Source organism: Magnolia sinica, chromosome 3, assembly GCF_029962835.1.
Source record: "Magnolia sinica isolate HGM2019 chromosome 3, MsV1, whole genome shotgun sequence".
NCBI classification, from domain to species: Eukaryota; Viridiplantae; Streptophyta; class Magnoliopsida; order Magnoliales; family Magnoliaceae; genus Magnolia; species Magnolia sinica.
This window is the reverse complement of record NC_080575.1, coordinates 33,030,570-33,050,379: the sequence shown is the minus strand read 5'-3', so window position 1 is coordinate 33,050,379 and position 19,810 is coordinate 33,030,570. Positions and strand designations below refer to the sequence as shown.

Genomic DNA, 19,810 nt, shown 5'->3' with positions numbered 1-19,810 from the left:
AGCCAATTCAAGGTCATTCTGGCAACGAAGAACCGCAAGCACCATCAAGCACACCATGTATGCATTCTACCAACATACACCAACTGGAAGCACCGATGTTTTAGTTTAGAAGAGAGCCATTTGCAGCAAGGAATCGGGGAACTAGTGCCATTTTGATTCCTAAAATCATGTAAGGCAGCCAGTGACGAGTCAGCAATGGAATTTGTCATCCAAGACACCTCTCCCCAAATGGGAATGATTCCAGTACATGTTTAAGAAAACAAAACAGCATTCAGACCAGCTTCCATGCCAAACAGCCCCTCAGAATTCATTTGTGTGTTCCCGCAAATGATGTGTGCTCCTCTTAAATGTAGTCACTTTCAAGTTGGGGTGGGAAGCAGTAAAACAGAAAACCAGTCTAATGCAGCCTACACTCTCTGAATAGCCTCAAATGTGAAATCAAATTGGTTCCGCCAGAAAACAGACCCTTAGATATGTAGGAGCCCCTGTAGCCCATAAAGGTGCCCGAGTCTGACCAAACATGCATCTTATTGTTAGAATTTCAACAATGTGGTAGTTGATCAATTATTAGAAACCACCCACTTTGAAAAGCATGCAATATGCATGCCATCTTTCCTTTGAGAGACATTTTCTAAGGGGACTGATCAGAAACAGAAATTGTCTCCCCCCTTTACAAGATTGACAAATTACACGTGAAAAATATCAATGGATAAACAATTATCGTACCTGCCCTTTGGGTTTGTTCCTCTACAGAACCAGAGGAGAATGGTATCTTCAGCAAGCACATCCTAGTCATAGAGAGACCTCACAATTTCTGGGAACAACTTCATCAGTTTGGCATCCTCATAGCACTGAATCTGAACTTTGTACGAGTTCGAGCTCCAATTTTCCATTCGTACAAAATGTATTCAAAAGTGTTGCCCATGTTTTTACCTGTAAATAATAACAAAGGGGCACAAATTTGAAACAAACAAAAGATATCGAAGAAAAACACATGTATAAGATCAACTTTTTTTTAAAGGGTGAATAGGAAATCTTAACCCAGGCATACATCGCAGTACTTACTAATGCACAAGAGGGAAACAACCAACATAATGGTTCCAATATATCCAAAAATCACTTGTTTCTTCATTTCTTTTCCCTTGATTGACTGACACTTGTTTATTCATTGAAGTTTTTTTCTTTTTTCCTTTTTTTTGTTTGAGAAGTCACATGATTTTATTGAAAGGGAGGAAGAGGATTCCTCACAAAGAATTACACACAGAACCAAAGATATGTAAAGGGAAATGGGAACAAATGCAAAAGATTTAAGTGGCAAATCCCAAAAGATAATATCCAACAATATGGTACATATGTGAGGGATGATCACATGACGCTTTTGACGATTTATCCATGGTTAGCATCCTGTTCTTCCCCCAAACCAAGCAAAAGCCACCACCCTACCTAGGGGGTCCTTTATAGTGTCATGCCTCTTCTGTCAGGATCCCCCACTACCCTACTTCCTTGAGTGATAGCATTATAGACTGATCTGACCAAGAATCTTCCATTCTTCTGCCATTTCGACACCCATGTCGAACTCTTGTAAGGATGGCCACTTGGGATGAAAGAGCAAAGTAACCTAGTTGTGTCCTCCGACTCTTGGTCCAAGGGCCTGTTTGAATTTTCAATTCAGTGGTAAATACCCGGTAAATGGGTAATAATTATTTCACCTGGTATTTACAGCACTATTCCCGATGCTTGATTTGACTGGCTGCTCTTTAGACACAAAAACCGAGAAGGTCACAAAATGTGTTTGTGGGTCCCACCGTGATGCGTGTTAATTATCCACACCTTTCATCCATTATGCCAGCTGAATTTATGCATGAGCCAAAAAATGAGGCATATCCAAAGCTCAAGTGGACCACGCCATGGGAAAAAGGAAATCGAACATTTACCGTTAAAAACCTCTTGGGGCCACTATTTCGTTTGTTGTGAGCCACTTGAGTGTTGGATTTGCCTCATTTTTCGAATCATGCCTCGAAATATTTTGGTAAAACGGATGGACAGAATGGATATATAATACACATCACATTGGGGTCCACAAATTTAAATTAACTCTTTTGAACCAGTTTCCAAGGCAGAAAGTTTGAAAATCAAATGGGTGACATGGTAATAATTACCTATTTACAGGGGTAATTACACAAACTCTCAAAAATCAAACAGGCCCTAAGAGATTCCTGCGACACCGGGGATCCAAACCACATACCATCTCCCTCTCTGGACAATGACGATCAGGATAGGGAACGAGACACCAATAGCGTTGTTTGAACACCATGTATCCAACCATAAGCTTATCCAAGCCCCGTTGCCGACTTAGGAGAAACCTTTCATTAAAGAACTATAGGGATAAGTTCTTCAATGGGCATTAAGGGCTTTGGGAATCAAGGATCTAGGGTAATTCGAAAACTTCCTTGGAATCAAGGTATTATGTATCGTTAACGGTGTCCATAACGATCACCACCGTTACCGATACGAGTATCGGCCATCACAGTTGATACGGGGGCATAATGACCATTACGACCCCTGTAACGATTGAAAATTTTTTTTACCCGAAAAATTCTGAAAAAATATTTAGAAAATCCAAAATAATGTAAATACTTCAAAAATGCATTCAATTTTTTTGTTTTGAACATGTTTATGGTAGCGTAACGATCCACTCTTTGGTGAGAGTGATGTATCCGGTTGTTTGGTGAATTTATAAACATGGTTATGTGTCTCTAATATTTACACGTCACAATCAAACATTAAAACCAAGGTGTTCCAAAACAGTAACGATGGCCGTAACGGCCACCACTGTTATCATTATGATTCGGGCCGTAACGGCCGTTACGGCCATTTCGACCCTGTAACGCGTAATGGTTATGACCGTTACCGTTATGTAACCGATTTTGAATACCTTGATTAGAACTAGAAATTAGAAGAAGAAGAAGAAAAAAAAAAAAAAGGCATAAATAGCTTTTTTTCGATTTTTTTGAAAAATTGGCCCTTAGAGCAGAGGTATTCGCTCAAATCGCTTCAATCTACAATCTTAATCCTAAAAACTATAATTAGAGTGGTCGAAATCTGTTGTAGAATAAAGTAAGAAAGTTTTTAGAATGAAAAAAGTGAAGAAATGAGAAGAAAATTGGTTTTAAATAGAAAAGAAAGTGGCCATTTTTCGACCGTTATAGAGGTAACGGTTGTTAGCCCCGTAACGGCCATTACAACCCCCGTAATGGTTGATACGATCCCAAAAAACCAACTACCGCGTTTCACCCCCATATCGTGTAACGGTCATGGAAGTTACTTATATGTATCGGCCTTCACGGCCTTGTCGTAACGGAAACGGAACACCTTGCTTGGAATTAAGCGCTCATCCAACAAATACTCAAATTGAAGTGAACCATCAGTTGCATGATAAACAGTCAAAGAAAGCTGAAAATCCTGGCATGCACAAGCAACTTGTGAGATGTCTTGTCTACCTCACAATCACTCGTCTCAACATTGGCCTATGCAATGGGAATGATTTGAAACTTTTCTTTGTGTGTGTGTGTGTGTGTGTCTTGTCTACCACACAAGCATATGCCCACAAGCATTTTCCCTATCATTCCTTCCAAGGACTTTGTAAAAGGATTGAACAACACCATTTCTTGTGTTTAGTCCACTCTCTTTTGTCCATATCTTCTCTAGTCGACACATGATCTTGAAGCCAAACAAGAAGTCTCGCAAATTCATCAACCTCAACATCAAGCATAGTGTTACAGCAAGGGGGACAGGGCACCACTAAGACCCACTAAAGTTGTAACACCCAGCAACCATGATATTCTTTTTCAAAGCTAGGGGTACCACCAACAGGAATGCTGTTTGGAGAGGAGTTTGCCCAACCCATGCATCTTCCTAAAATCTCACCCTTTCCCTATTAACAACCACAAAAACTATACCTTCATTGAATCTATAATAAATGCAAGCTATACCTTTCCAAATCCAAGAAGTCCTCTAGAGAGAGGATGCCTTAGTTACCCAATCATCGCTTTTGCTTTGATACTTTCCCACGATTACTTGGCGCTAAAGAGCGCAATCTTTGGTCCCAAACCTCCACAACCACTTCGTTGTAAGGCCCCAAGTTCATTGACTCAAGATCTTTAATACCAGCCCCCCCTTCCGCATACAGACTACACACCTTCCAAACCAAAAGCTTGAATTTTTTTTCTCCTCCTCCAAACCTTGCTAAACGAAATCCCTCTCAACTTTTCCAACTTGGCTGAAACTGACATCGGGCAACGAAAAAGAGAAAGTAGAGCAGGAGATTTAGGCCCCCATTAAATGGAAACTCATTATGTACGAGTCTTTTTTGCAATTTTTTTTATTCCTAAATATGCAAATATGTGTACTTCAGATCTCCTATGATTTCACCGAAAAATTCCATCATTTCCCCCATGTTTCCCTCAATCAGCGATGCATTTCCAGGTGTCACCGATATCGATACATGTTTCTGTATCCCGATCCGTGATACAATAATGATAGCAATACTATGAACGCTGCTACAGACTGACAATTTATGACAATTTATAACAATTTGTTGTACATTTGTGGGAGGTTCATGCATTCTATGTGAAATCATCTCAAGGCAATGTTCTATTTTCTAAGATATTTAAAATTTGCTCTAGGAAAATGCCTTCTATATTCCAATCATGGCCGCTTGAACCTAGGTGGCTACTATGATGTTGATTAGGCCGATCTTTTACAGATTGACGATCTACGACAGGTTGTACATTTGTGAGAAGTAAACTTGCAACGTGGAAGCAAGGTATGCTGAAACGATTGCGTAATGGTCGTTACAGTGCCGTGAGGGGGTGAAGACCAGTAGCGGTCCCATAACAGGGGCCAAAACAGTTTTTTAAAGCTTGTAACAGCCATTACGAGGGCCATAGCGGCTGTTATGGCCCATATCGTAATGGTAACGGCAGTGGCCGTTACGACCATCATTATCATTATGGAATACCTTACATGAAAAAGCAAAAGGCAGCTTATGGTTGCTCGATCATCTACCAAAGCAGAACATAGAACCAGAGCTCGGGCTGCATGTGAGCTTATTTAGTTCAAAGTCACTCCAAGATATGGGTTTCAATGGATCTTCATCAACTCCCTCAAACTAAGATAATCAAGCAGCCATCCATGTTGCCACCAATCTAGTTTTTCATGAGCAAACAAAACATATTGAAGTGGATTGTCACTTTGTAAAATAGAAGATTGCTTCCAAGACTTTACACAATCCATTTGTCTGTCCCTGAGAACAGTGCGCTGATATTATCACCAAAGCTACTTCATCAACCCATTTGAAGTACATGGTTGACAAGATGGGCATACATGATATCCATGCTCCAACTTGAGGGGAGTGTTGGAGTACACAACCCTTGGTCTACTTGGGTTGAACCATACCTAAGGAATCATCTTAGAGGATATTGTAGGATCTCTTTGCATATTTACATTTTTTATCTCGTGTAAAGCTTATCCCTTTTGTATTTGGGGGGTTAGAAATTAACATGTGTAGCTTATAGAAAGGATCATCAAATCCGTTCTTCTCTCTTATTTCCATTATTCTTCTTTTCTTTCTTCGATCTATATAAATATATGTATTCAACATAAATGAAACAATATGAGACGGAAAAAAAAAAAAAGATGTGTCCAACATCCATAACAAAAATAGATCCAAACTGTGAAAATCATGTAAATCAAGTAAACCTCACCCAAAATAAGCATGGCTTATTTTAATGAAATACATGAAAATATATAAATAAATATGTAAAAAAGAATTACATAATTATTGGCAGGCAACCAAACAAAAATCTGTATCCCTATCAGGCAATAATAAAGCCTTGTTAAGTGCATATGTATGTGCAAGAAAACTCATGTAGACACCACACATGCAAGCATGGAAAAATTCCAAGATGCAATCCATCCATCAGGTTGGACTGAGACCGACCTTGTACATGTTTTCCAAAAAAGAGATCCAGTCCACTCCACTCAGCATGTGGGCTCCAATATTGGAAACAGATGGATTGGTTAGAAAACGTTAGACAAGATTTTTAGAGCCATACATTTGTTTTGCAAACTTTGGCCTACACAGCTGACAAGTGGATCAGCCAGACTCTTGGGCTGGGGCATCCGTATAGTGTTGTCATTCCAATAGATGGATTGGATCTCAGGCCTATCATGCCATGTTGGCACATCTGGGCGTCGTAAGCTTTTTATTAAACAGGCTTGTAAGCTTAGCAAAGCACCAAGGGGCTGTTTGGCATCTCTCCTAATAAAAGCTTATTTGTTTATTCTGAAAAAATAAGCTCTTATTTTGAAATATAGATTGTTTGGTAAAGCTTTAATTTTACCACTTAACTTTTTAGAAACTAGCAAAAAAGCTCTTAAAAAATAGGTGATAGAGAGGTCACTTTTTTTAAGAGCTTACTTCGCTTCAGCAGGTAGACATTTGTGGCTAATTTTGGGACGAGTTTGTCCTTAAACTCTAAGTAATTCCCATCTTGCCCTCCTCTTTACAATCTCTCTAAGGTGGGCCACACGATAAACAACCCATATTGAAGGTGGGGGCCCACATGATGAATGGTCCGCATCAAGGTGGGCCAACCTAATGCACAGTCACATCAAAGGTGGGCCCCACATGATGGATGATCCGCATCAAGCAAGCCCGACCTGATGGACAGTCCACATCAAAGGTAGGAACCACATGATGGATGGTGGACATTGAAGGTGAGACCACATGATGGAAAGTTGACATCAAAGGTAGACTCAGATTGAAGGCGGGGCCCCACATGATAGATGGACCACATCAAGATGGGCCCGCATAATGCACGGTTCACATCAAAGGAGGGCCCCACATGATGGATGGTCCACATCAGAGTGTGGCCCAGCATGATGGACCATCCACATCAAGTGGACCCCACCTGATGGACAGTAACATCAAAGGTGGGACCCACATGATGAATTGTAGACATTGAAGGTGAGACCACATGATGGACGGTTGACATCAAAAGTGGGCCCACATGATGAACAACCGAAAATGAAGGTGGAGCTCCAAATAATCAATGATCGACATCAAGGTGGGCCCACATAATGGACAGAGTATGATGGGGACATCCCGCCTACACGTGCACGCACACCACCACCCCTACACACTTACATACGCAAAAGGGGGACCCCACCATCGATATGGCTTGATAACAACATCCAGGGAGGGCCTCCTAGCTAGAAGATAAGTTTTGGTTCAAAAAAAGTGGGCCCAATAGTCAAGAAAAGCTCATCATGGGATCTCATGAATGTGGCTCACTCGTTGGATTGATTTCATATTTTAGGTTTTGCTTATTATTATTATTTAGAACATCGTGAACGCTTTAGATTTCTTTGTTTGGTTTTTATTTTAGTTTACTTCATCGCCAAGTAATAGTTGCGCACATGGTGCGAGTTTTTGGAGTATAGATTTTTTCCTACAAATAGGCACCCCTTGTAGTTCTTTTCATTCATTCAAGCTTAATAAAAATTCTTACTTTATTTTTCTGCTCTCTTAGTGAGTTGTGGAAGAATTCAAAAGTGGGTGCGAAGCCCTCCCTTTTCGAACGGCTAACTACGTGGTGTGAAGCCACATCTATCCTCATCCGTGCCTACCCTCTCTCATCTATATATCTCATATTCTATCATCATTATTGCTTTGAATTTTTCAGCTTTTGCTGCTATTCATTCCCCTTCCAAAATCTGGACCTGTAGGAGAGCTGAAACTTCGGCGGAACACTACGCATCGACCTTACGTCGGATCGTCGTCAAACTTGGAGGAATTGGAGGTCTCCCCTATCCGACCAAGGCCTATGTGTCACTTTGCGGAAGCGAGCTTCCATCATACGTGCGGCCAGCCCACCCCGTGCACGTGCGTCAGCCCCGGGTCACCATCTGGGCGCGGGAGCTTTCTCCGGGTCAGGTTTTCCTCTGATTTTCCTCTTTTCATTCCTATTTCATAAACTCTAGCCTTAGTTTGCATTAGCCCTAATTTATTTACCCTTTTTTTCAACCTTGGGTTCCTTGATTTGAAATTGGGGCATCCCTTGGATTAGGGACTGATTTTTATGCATGTGTGGTTGATTTCTATTTCCCTTTGACATTGTTTCATTTGGTCCAGTCCTAGCCTGTGTCGGCCTAGACCCGCATAGATTCCCCTTTTAATTGAATGATTTGGACTGTCAAGTGGGATGTGGAATTTGTGTAACTGTTTCTGAATTGGTATGATCTAAGCCTGAATTCTTGCATCTCATACTTAAATTTCATGTCCTCCATCAAATTTGGTATCAGAGCTTAGGATTCTTATAAGGGAATACATTACATGTTTAAGGTTAGTTTGTTTGAGTCCATCATGCATTCAGTTCATCATATGTAGCTTTTAAGAGTCCATAGTCCCTAATATCAGTTGCTGAAATTTCTGTTAGCAGGAAGTTAGCAATTTACATTGCTGTAACTTTCTGTTATTCCTTTATTTTGACAACTATACTGCCGGATTTTAGTAGCACTGCGTAATTTCCCTCATATAGAGTCTCATAGGATCATTTAGTCTCATATAGTCGTCGTAGAGTCCTTAGATGGAGTTGCAAGTTGTACGCCCACACGTACGGGTCATAGTTTTGGCTAGCACCCTACGCTAAACATGGAACAACTTCTAGAGTCACTAAACAAGCTGTCCCAGCAGATCGAGTCTTGGCGTAAGCACTTGGAACAAGACGGATCAACGCCTTGACTAAATAGAAGCCTCCCTCAGGACAAATCCCACCATTAGAGAAGATGGCCAATCTCAAGCAGGTAGCTAGGAATATAGACCATTGAATGGAGGTGGCCAAGGAATTAGTCATGGGTGGCACCCATACCCCCACCCCATGAGGGACATCAAGACCATTATTTTGATAGGTACAACATGTGCGGCCTCGTGGCTAGAGAGAGTGCACCAGAGGCTAGTGTAGAGTTACCTACTAAGGTCATTCCGATAATGGATGAGTTTCATGATGCCTTTCCTGATGATCTACCGGATGAGTCTCCCCCTAGGAGGGATATAGAGCACACCAGAACCTGGGACACCGTAATACCTACAGCCGAGTTTGCGTTTAATAATTCTGTCGATAGGTCCTCAGGTTTCAGTCCTTATGAAGTCATTACTGGTTATAAACCTGAGAAACCTATTAATATCGTCCCTATGTCTCTGTCCCACAGGCTGTCAGAGCCTGCAGAGTCTTTTGCACATCACATTCATTCATGGCATCAAGAAATCAGGCAGAAGATCACTACTAGTAATGAACATTATAAATTTTCTGCAGACCAGCGTGAACGTTTCAAAGAATTCAATATTGGGGACTCTATGATGGTCCGCATCAGACCCGAGCAGTATCCTCCGGAGGTCGTTCGTAAGTTACAGGTGCGTAGCGTTGGACCCTTTAAAATTATAAAACGAAACGGTCTTAATGCATATAAGGTAGATCTTCCACCTTCTATGGGAATTAGTTTTGCATTCAATGTGGAGGATCTAGTTACTTTTCAAGGGACCACAGATACTTTGTCCGGCCCTTCGCCCACCCATCTTGATTCCCCAGATTTATCCTTTGATCCATGGCCCCCTCCCGACCCATCTTCCCAACCTCTACCTCCCATACCTACCCTTCTTGACCCATTTTCCCAGCCTCTACTTCCCATACCTACCCTTTCGGATCCATTTTTCCAACCTCTACGTCCCATACCTACTCGTCTCGACCCATTTTCTCATCCTCTACCTCCCATACCTACTCTTCCTGATCTTTCTTTCCAATCTTTACCTCTCATACCTAACCTTAACACACCCAGAGAGAAAATAGAGGATATCCTGGACCATCAGATAGTTTCAACATCAGACGGCGGGTTTCAGAAGTACCTGATTATATGGAAGTCACGCCCAGCTTCAGACAGCACGTAGTTCACTGAGGAAGAGCTTCGGAGACTTGATCCTGACATCCTGGAGCGGTTCAGGAGTTTTATTTCGCCAGTGGCGATATCTTCGCAGACGGGAAGAATTAATGGGGACATCCCGCCTACATGCGCATGCACACCACCACCCCTACGCACTTATATACGCAGGACCCCACCATCGATCTCACTCGATGACGACATCCAGGGAGGGCCTCCTAGCTAGAAGATAAGTTTTTGTTCAAAAAAAGTGAGCCCGATAGTCAAGAAAAGCCCATCATGGGATCTCATGATCGTGGCCCACTCGTTGGATTGATTTCATATTTTAGGTTTTGCTTATTGTTATTATTTAGAACATTGTGAACGCATTAGATTTCTTTGTTTAGTTTTTATTTTAGTTTACTTCATCGCCAAGTAATAGGTTGCACACATGGTGCGAGTTTTTGGGGTATAAGTTTTTTCCTATAAATAAGCACCCCTTGTAATTCTTTTCATTCATTCAAGCTTAATAAAAATTCTTACTTTATTTTTCTGGTCTCTTAGTGAGTTGTGGAAGAATTCAAAAGTGGGTGTGAAGCCCTCCCTTTTCGAAGGGCTAACTACATAGTGTGAAGCCACATCTATCCTCATCCGTCCCTACCCTCTCCCATCCATACATCTCATATTCTATCATCATTATTGCTTTAAATTTTTCAGCTTTTACAACTATTCATTCCACTACAGCCAATTTTCAGAATTTGGACCTGTAGGAGAGCTGAAACTTCGGCGGAGCACTAGGCCTGGACCTTACGTCGGATCGTCGTCAAACTTGGAGGGATTGGAAGTCTCCCCTAGCCGACCAAGGCCTAGGTGTCACTTTGGGGAGGCGGGCTTCCATCACTCGTGCGGCCAGCCCACCCCGCGCACGTGCGTCAGCCCCGGGTCACCATCTGCGCGCAGGAGCTTTCTCCAAGTCAGGTTTTCCTCTGGTTTTCCTCTTTTCATTCCTATTTCCTAAACCCTAGCCTTAGTTTGCATTAGCCCTAATTTATTTACCCTTTTTTCACCCTAGGGTTCCTTGATTTGAAACTGGGAATCCCTTGGATTAGGGACTGATTTTTATGCAAGTTTGGTTGATTTCTATTTCCCTTTGACATCGTTTCGTTTATAATTTTTATTGGTCCAGTCCTAGCCTGTGTCGGCGTGGACCCGCATAGATTCCCCTTTTAATTGAATGATTTGGACTGTCATGTGAGATGTGGAATTTGTGTAACTGTTTCTGAATTGGTATGATCTAAGCCTGAATTCTTGCATCTCATACTTAAATTTCATGTCCTGCATCAGAGTGGGCCTCAAATGATGGATGGCCCACATCAAAGTGTGGCCATTCGTGATGGACAGCCCATATCTAAAGTGGCCCAACATGATGGACAACCCACTTCGAAGGTGGGGCCCACACAATGGACACATCAAATGAGACTCCATGCGATGCCACTTTGAAGGTTTGGCCCACATGATGAACGGTCCACGTCAAAAGTAGGCTCCATATGATGGACGATCTACATCCAATGTTCGACATAATGTATGTCCCAAATGTCTTAAAACACGAAGATTGTAACCACCCATTCTTTTGCCATTTGAGGCACAGTCCATCTATGGTGAGATCCACCAAAACAACCATCCGGATTGCTCTTATAATGGAGTTGTCGTAATTTTTAAAAATGACATCAACTACCACTAAAAAAAGCTCTTATTTGGACATTTTACCAAACGTGTTTATTTCAAGTAAAGAGCTTTGTTCAGTTTTCAAAAGGTAATTTTACTAAACGAGCTTATTTAAAACAAGCACTAGAATACAATAGACACATCAAATGTAGGCTCCACGTGATGGTTAGTGGACATTAAAGGACCCCACATAAAGGACAATTAGCATTGATGGCGGGCCCCAAATGATGGCTGACCTACATCAAGGTGGGCCCCAAATAGTGGACGGTGGTCCACGTCTAAGGTCAGCCCCTAATGATGAATGGTCCAGATTCAAGACGAGCCTCGTATGATGCACAGCCCACTTTGAAGGTTTGGCCCACACGATGAATGGTCCACGTCAAAAGTGGGCTCAATATGATGAACAATCTACATCCAATGTCCGACATAATGGGTGCCTCAAATGTCTTAAAACATGAAGATTGTAGCCATCCATTCTTTTGCCATTTGAGGGAATCTATCGATGGTGAGATCCACCAAAACAACAGTCCGGATTGCTCTTATAATAGTCATTGTAATTTTTAAAAATGACATCAATGACCACTAAAAAAACCTCTTATTTGGACGTTTTACCAAACGTGCTTATTTCAAATAAAGTGCTTCTTTAAGTTTTGAAAATGTAATTTTACCAAACAAGCTTGTTTAAAACAAGAGCTAGAACAAAAGGTGCTCATTAGAGTAGCTCTTATTTGAAAAGCTCTTATTGGATTAGAGTAGAGATGCCAAGCAAGCCCTAAGTAATATGTAAGAAATTTAAGGTATGTTGTACCCGTAACGGTAATGGCGGCAACCTTTATGCGTTAGGGAGTCATAATGCTCATTTGAAAAGCTCTTATTGGATTAGAGTAGAGATGCCAAATGAGCCCTAAATAATATGTAAGATATTCGAGGTATGCCGTACCCGTAACGGTAATGGTGGCAACCATTACGCATTAGGGAGTCATATCGGCTGTTACAAAATGACCTGTAACAGCCATTATGGCCCCCATAATGGCCCATTTCAAGGTCGATACATGTTTTTCGGTTTTTTCAACAACCAAAAAAAAAAAAACCGTAACGGTACTAGTGGTGGCCATTACAGCCACCATTACCATTATGGAATACCATGAAGATATTGAAGCTCTATAAGGGGTCCTAGACAAAGTGCTTACTTGGCGTAGCGCTGCATTAGCATTCTGCTGCTGATTTTTTCCAGACCACTGAACAGCATCCATTATGACATCCCACAAGATCCACACAACCTCAAGATCAGTTAAATTAGCATCCTTAACACGTTGCTTTACAGTATCTATGATTTCAGAGATATCAGCCTCCTCCGCGATCTGGGTCGTTAATGCAGATTTCATCTCCTTCAGTTTGACCTCAAAGATTTTCTTCCCATTGTATTCAACAAGGTTAAGTAGCCCCTCCTTACTGACAAATATACAACAATAAGATGCAGCAAAAAGCGTCAGCAATGCCATTTAGAGAAAATGGAACAAAATTAACTGGTACTGATATTCAGAATCAGAAAATTGATTACGAAGCTACCGCCACAATATTAAAACCAGAGATAGAGGTGGCAATGGGCTGGATGTTGGCCAGGTTATGGTCAGCCCAAGCCCGACCTGATTACTAATTGGGCCAAAATCCAGGCGTAGTCCTGGCTCATTTAGGAATCAGTCTCAAATCTGCCCATTAACATCATAAACAGGCATGTTCTCAGGCTTGGGTAGAGAGGCCGTCTTAACAGAAAATTTAGTGAAACTAGGCCCAGGCCCAACCCATTTATTAACGGGCTCCAGAATCAGGCCCATGCCTGACCCACTGGACTATTTCAGGCCCAAGCCCAACATATATCAGGCCGAAACCCAAAACCCAATGGGCTAGGTCGGCCCATTGCCACATCTCACAGGAGATTGTCATACATTTAGAAGAAGTGAACTAAAAATATTGATACATCTTCCAATCCATATCAATGAGTGAAAAGAAACTGATATACACATCATGATTGATAGATAAACACTTCTCTACTTTAGGTATTAAATAGTACAACTTGGTAGCAATGTTGTCAAAATCGTTATCGTATCGCAAATCGTAAGAGGGGTTGAATTGTTTTCGAATCGCAAATCGTATCGTAAATCATAAGATTTTTTACTGATTTACAAAAATATATATAAGACATGAAAAGATATAAGTAAATCATAAAAGATTAAAAACGCATCAATCATCCATTTATGATCAACTTGTACCAAAAAAGTAATAGATATCATGATATTATCAATTGAGAAAATGTATATGGTATACATATCATGATAGTAAAGGATTCTTGTCTTTTTCTTTTGTTGCCTTTTGAAAAATTTACCAACCTTTCTTGAGTGTAGAATCATGTTAGAACAAAAGATATCTTGGTTTCTTTGTTTTGGTTTGTGCACAAGGGTGCAAAGAAAAGTAAAATTTTGAATAAAAAATAATAATAAATTGATTTTTTAAGTATTTTTTGGGCAACTTTACGCAGTCTAAAATTATCTTACGATTCGATACAATTCGTATGATAATCGTACAATTAAATAGGATTTGCGATTTGGGTGTACGATTCAAATTGTACACCCATGCAATACGATATGAATCATACGATTCATACCATGAATCATATAATTTTGATAACATTGCTTGGTAGTAATATTACTGAAGGTTTTTTTTTTTTATTTTAAGGATAAAGATAGAGATAAAGAAAAGGGGTATCTATCAGTAAGGGTGGGTGTAAATAAATGCTCCCTCAGCAAAAATCTAGAGTAACAAATAATCTTTTGCAAAATAATGAACATCATGCAGTACCGATTTTTCAAAGTCATAGCCTTCATTAACTCATGCAATGAAAACCAATCATAACCATTACACCATAGCAAACCCAACTGAAGACATGAAAGATAAGTTCAAAACAATAGCAGCAACAAGTGTGATTATTGACAAGTGGGTCTGATGCGTGTAATAAAAAGAAAATCCCTAGATTAGAGCACTAGAAGTTTATCATGGTATTTTATTTGGCACTAAATGCAGTGAAGTGTGAAAGCTTGACTTAACAAAATCATATATACCAACCAAAAAATAAACCTCAAAATGGACAAATTTCATCAGAACAGCAGTTAAAGTCTCCAACACATCACACTTTTTTTATTGCATTGCCAGGACCTACTGTTCATGTGTATATTGGAGAGGCATCTCATGCCAAGGATTAAAAATGTGTCTAGTTGTCAATAGAGGAAAAAGCCCAAAAGTAAGGTTCCAGGTGGCTATTTATGAGACAAGCAGTGACAGCTGTCATCACATAAACACTGTTTTTTAAGTCACTCTCATGGGTGTACATCATTAGTTGTTGCCACATTACATATATCATGGTTTCATGGAGCATCCAACAATCATAACTAACATTAATAGAAGTCATGGTCACTTGAAACAATTTAGGAAGACCATGTTTTTGAAGAAATCCTGTAAAATTACTGCATAATCATTGAAAGGAAATACCCACGTGAAATGCTCAGAGAATCCTTCGGCAGAGCGTTTTACTGTAGGGAAGAATTCAAGAAGATTGTCCTCTATTTTTCCCCTCTTCAAAAGTGATATCAGATCATCAAGGCTATTATCAATCAGATACTCCTTGAAAAAATCCGCAATGACTGAAATTACTAGCCCTTTGGCCACAAGATTGTCCTTGAGCAACAGCTGAAAAACTGTCTCCGGCGGAAGCCCCGACAACTTCTGAGAGAATGTGAGGGCAGTGAAAATAGCAAGCTTCTTCCTCTCATTCTCTTCAAAAAGCTCCAATGACTGCAGGAATCGTCGCATGACATTTTCGAGATTCTTTATCAGGAAAGGCCTCCAATGTAAAATTTTCTGTAAGTAGAGAGCATATGGCAAGATAGCTTCCCGTATTGGTTCACAATCTAGAACAGAAAAGGCATGACGCTCTCCCTCATCAGGCTTCGTAGTTCCAGGTTGAGTACGCCCTCCTGTGAAGACCACCTATAGTTATAAATGAATTAGTCCTCTCAACTGCAGAGATATATATGACAAGGCGAGTAACCAGTGAATAAGAAGTAAATGGCAAGGCGAAGTTGAGAGTTTTAGTGAGCGTTAGGTTGCTGGTTTCTATATTTCTCGGCTTCAATAATTGCCTGGTTATTGCAAAGGAAACATGTTTGGTTTACACTTTTTTGTTGGTTTTTACATTCCCCAGGAATTCCATTCCCCAGATTTTACTTGAAAACTTGCCCCAGCTTTTAGCTGAGGAATGGAAAAACTAAGGAATTGAAACAGAATTTTAGACTTTCCCTACTTTCCAGGGAAACCTGGTGCATCAACTAAACAGTTAATCATTCCCCAGGAAATACTAGGCAAACTCTAGCATTACCCAGGAAACATTAAAAACCAGGGAATGGATTTCCCAAAAACAAACATAACCTTATATGTACAGATAGGGCTGTCAATTGGAACCCAATCGGCAGATAGCCAAACTAACCGATCCGGGTGCACTTATTTGGGCCTTATCAATGATCAGGCTGGAATCAGAACCAGTGATCAAGATCCTCACAAAATTCACGTCAGGTTGGGTAACTGACACAATAGGCGTCCAGTTCCTACCAATATATGTAGTTTTACAGTTTCACCTTTATATAAATTACAACAAATGATATAATAAATTCGGTAATGAAGGCTGAGAGGTAAACTTGTAACTATGTATGATAGTTACCATCATGCAGATATGCGTGTTTCAGGTATGAATCTAAAACTGGGTCAAAACCCGACTCAGATCCAGATCCAGGCTTGAATTTGGATTAAGGTTGGATCTTAGTATCTGCTTCAGTGCAGAAATAATTAATCAATTTCAGATCCAATACTCCCATCTATGTTACTATATCTGGACCCAACACCATCAGAGTCCTATTCCTCAGCCAAACTCAGATACGGATACAAAGGTCTCCAATCCGAATCTGACCCATGGAAGCACTATCTATGAAATCCAGTGTTAGAAGCATCGGTATCGTTACAAGTTTCGCTGGCCGGGAATATGGAAACAATATCGATATCCCTGATAATACCACCAATAACCGAAAATGAAGGGAAACATTGAGAAAACATGCAGAAATGGTGGAATTTTTCAGTGAAACTTCAAGAGATGCTAAAAGAAATTGCAAAAAAAAATTATTGCAAAAAGAATGCATATATAATAAGTTTCCAATGAAAGGAGGCCTAAAAGCGTGCGTGGTCAAAAGAAATCTGTCCAGCCATCCCATCTATCCATCTATCCATTCATCCATCCAAACATCTACCAATATTTCATAATATTGACAATACATGATATTTTGCCAAGAAATCATCAACAACTGAGAAGGAAATAAAAGATTGTGGTCTCGATATCACAACCCATGTTGCGATAACGATAATATCGCGATATCATCAATATTATTGTCGATAAATTGAATATTGTGCCCATAAAAATTTTGAAATGGAATTTATTTTTTTAAAATAAGCAGATTTTTGGTGATATCGATACATTGGCAATATTATCGAAATATTGCTGATACACTGGCGATACAAGCGACACCTATAATTTAATAGCGGAATATATTGGCAATACATTGGCAATATCGATACATTGACAATACAAGCGACACATGGAATTTCCACAGTCGAAAAATATTGGTGATATCAATACATTGCAATACTTGGCGATACATGACCGATACCTGCAATTTTTTATACAACCAGTGTTATTGGTATCGTCGAGCTAGAGATAGGGATAATATCGGAGATATTTCAATAATATCAGGGATACTTTGAACAATGATGAAACATAAGTGATACACTTACCTAGGACCATCTAAAACTTCGTTGATTTGGAACTATTTAAATCGAAATTATCCAATCCTTTATTGAATCACTTTTAGATAAAAGTCTTATCCAAATCATACAACTTGAATTGAGGTATCCATTATGTATGAATATTTATGGCAAAAAAATATATTTTGAAGCCTCCGTTCCGGATCGTAATTTTACAATTAGGTGGAATCATACAAATCAATTCACACACACACACACACACACACACACACACACAAAAAAAAAGTTGTTGTTGTTAGGTTCAGTAAAGGACATTTGAACAGGAGAATTTCATCATCAGCAAATTTGGCAGTGTGGGGGTTTTACCAAAAACCTAAACCTTAAGAGCTCAATGGCAGAATTCTTCACAACTGGGTGTGGGGAACCAAAATCAAATTATGACATTAGTCTGAACATTTCTCAGAAGTAAACAATCAACCAATTCATGTAACCAAAAGACGCACCTGGGCATATGGACATACACCTCACTGCTATCAATTGAGCTGACTAGGAAGACAAGACATTGCACTTTACCTTATCCCTAGTCAGGCACACAAGATTAGGTACATGACATATTACAATTAGAATGTGTTAAGCTACTCAAGGAGTTAGAGATGAGTAAATAAACATTCACTGACCAAACACATAGAGCAAACACACGCCCGATAACCCCTGGAAGATTATTAAAAAAAAAAAAAGAAAGAAAGAAAGAAAGATACTAAATCCCCTCGTGTCCCCCCTTCTCTTTTTTTTAATCTCTCTTGAACATGGTTGCACAAAGCATGAAGCAAAGGCTCCGAACGGGCCAATATTTGATGCGGGAGCAGGAAACCATCCATTTCAAAATGTTATCAATTATAAACGACTGAGAAGTGGGTAAGGGAGTGAGTTTAAAGCATGATTTGAAGCAAGAGTAAGGTCTAGTTGGAAGGATCCTGCAACTAAGCTCAAGCAAGGGAGGATGACTGACACTGGCAACTTATCACAAATACTGAGGAAGAGGCAAGAAGGCATAGGGAAATGACCCTCTCGTCACTCCCTCTTTTGCAAGGATAACCTCAATGCCTCCCTCAACACATGACAATATATAAGGTCATATTTATTTTAAGGAAGGGCCAAGGAACACTTGACTACAATTCCCCTCTCCCCCTCCCTCCCTCCTCTCTCTCTCAGATTGAGGAGATGGTTGATTGATGATGGTGGATAAGCATCTCTGCGAGTTACAGGTACTTGGAAGTTCGATGCTTCTAGGAGGCTCTACCATTCTATTGGCTCTGATGTGGTGCTGTTAGGGGTCACAAATCCCAAACCACCGCCTTTTGGCACTTCTTGGCCCCACTATAGTGGTTGCCAATTGGTTGGTCGTTGATCACTTACATAGCCAAGGGAAGACCAGTACAAACACATGCACCTTGTACCTCAAATTCATTCATTGTGAACTCAACCCTGGCCACGTTTGATTTGTGGTAGCCAATGCCAAATCCCCTCGCTGCACTTGTGCAAGCTTGGAAATGAAGAGTCCAAGGTAGACAGAATAAAGAAACAGGTGTGGTGTATCAAATTGCTTATTTTCATATGTTCTGTGTGGAAAGAATGCAAAAACAGGACATAAAACTATAGATCCTCTCAAACATATTCAGTCATTCTCTTGGTAATGGACCGGGTGCTTTCTTAGGCTTTGGTTTTGCCCTTCTTTAAAGGTTGTAAAAGGGCTGGCAGATACATTTGAGTCATATGGCGAATCAAATGAATTTTGTCTTAAAGGTGGTCGTCCGATGGTACCTGACCATCCTCCCCTTTACCCTTTTTCTTTCCTTTGTATGCAGCTCCCTTTTGTTTGAATTTTAAAATTTTATGTTACAATTCCAAAGAAAAAAGAAAGGAAATCAGGTGTTGATCAACTTGATCCAATCACCCTCGAAGGGATCTCTAATAAAGTCCACATTTTCTATTATAAGCTCCAAGGACCAAAAAGGAAACACTGCCTGGCAGCAAAAGTCAGAGAATCCCCTGGTAAAGGAAGGTCAGGCCAATGAAAGGTGTGTAATTGTTGACAGACTTCTGCCAATCGATCATGAGAGATTCTCACTCAGCTCTTGCAACTGGTGAAGGAAAAATAGGATTCATATAGCTGAATCCGAATAGCTCGGACAAAACTATGATGATGATGACAACAATGTTAGGCAAAATAGAAATCACAACTACATCTATT

General features: G+C 40.2%; 1 protein-coding gene across 1 annotated transcript in view; it reads right to left on the bottom strand.

Annotated features, from left to right (window-relative positions):
• LOC131239794 (uncharacterized) overlaps positions 1 to 19,810 on the bottom strand; it is a 38,743-nt gene that overhangs the window by 418 nt on the left and 18,515 nt on the right. Inside the window, exons 5-7 of the mRNA XM_058237660.1 lie at positions 15,248 to 15,741; positions 12,891 to 13,152; positions 727 to 933 (exon numbers count right to left, since the gene is read on the bottom strand). Of these exons, the coding sequence (XP_058093643.1) occupies positions 844 to 933; positions 12,891 to 13,152; positions 15,248 to 15,741 (846 nt within the window). The 3' untranslated portion in view covers positions 727 to 843. The remainder of the gene's footprint in view (positions 1 to 726; positions 934 to 12,890; positions 13,153 to 15,247; positions 15,742 to 19,810) is intronic.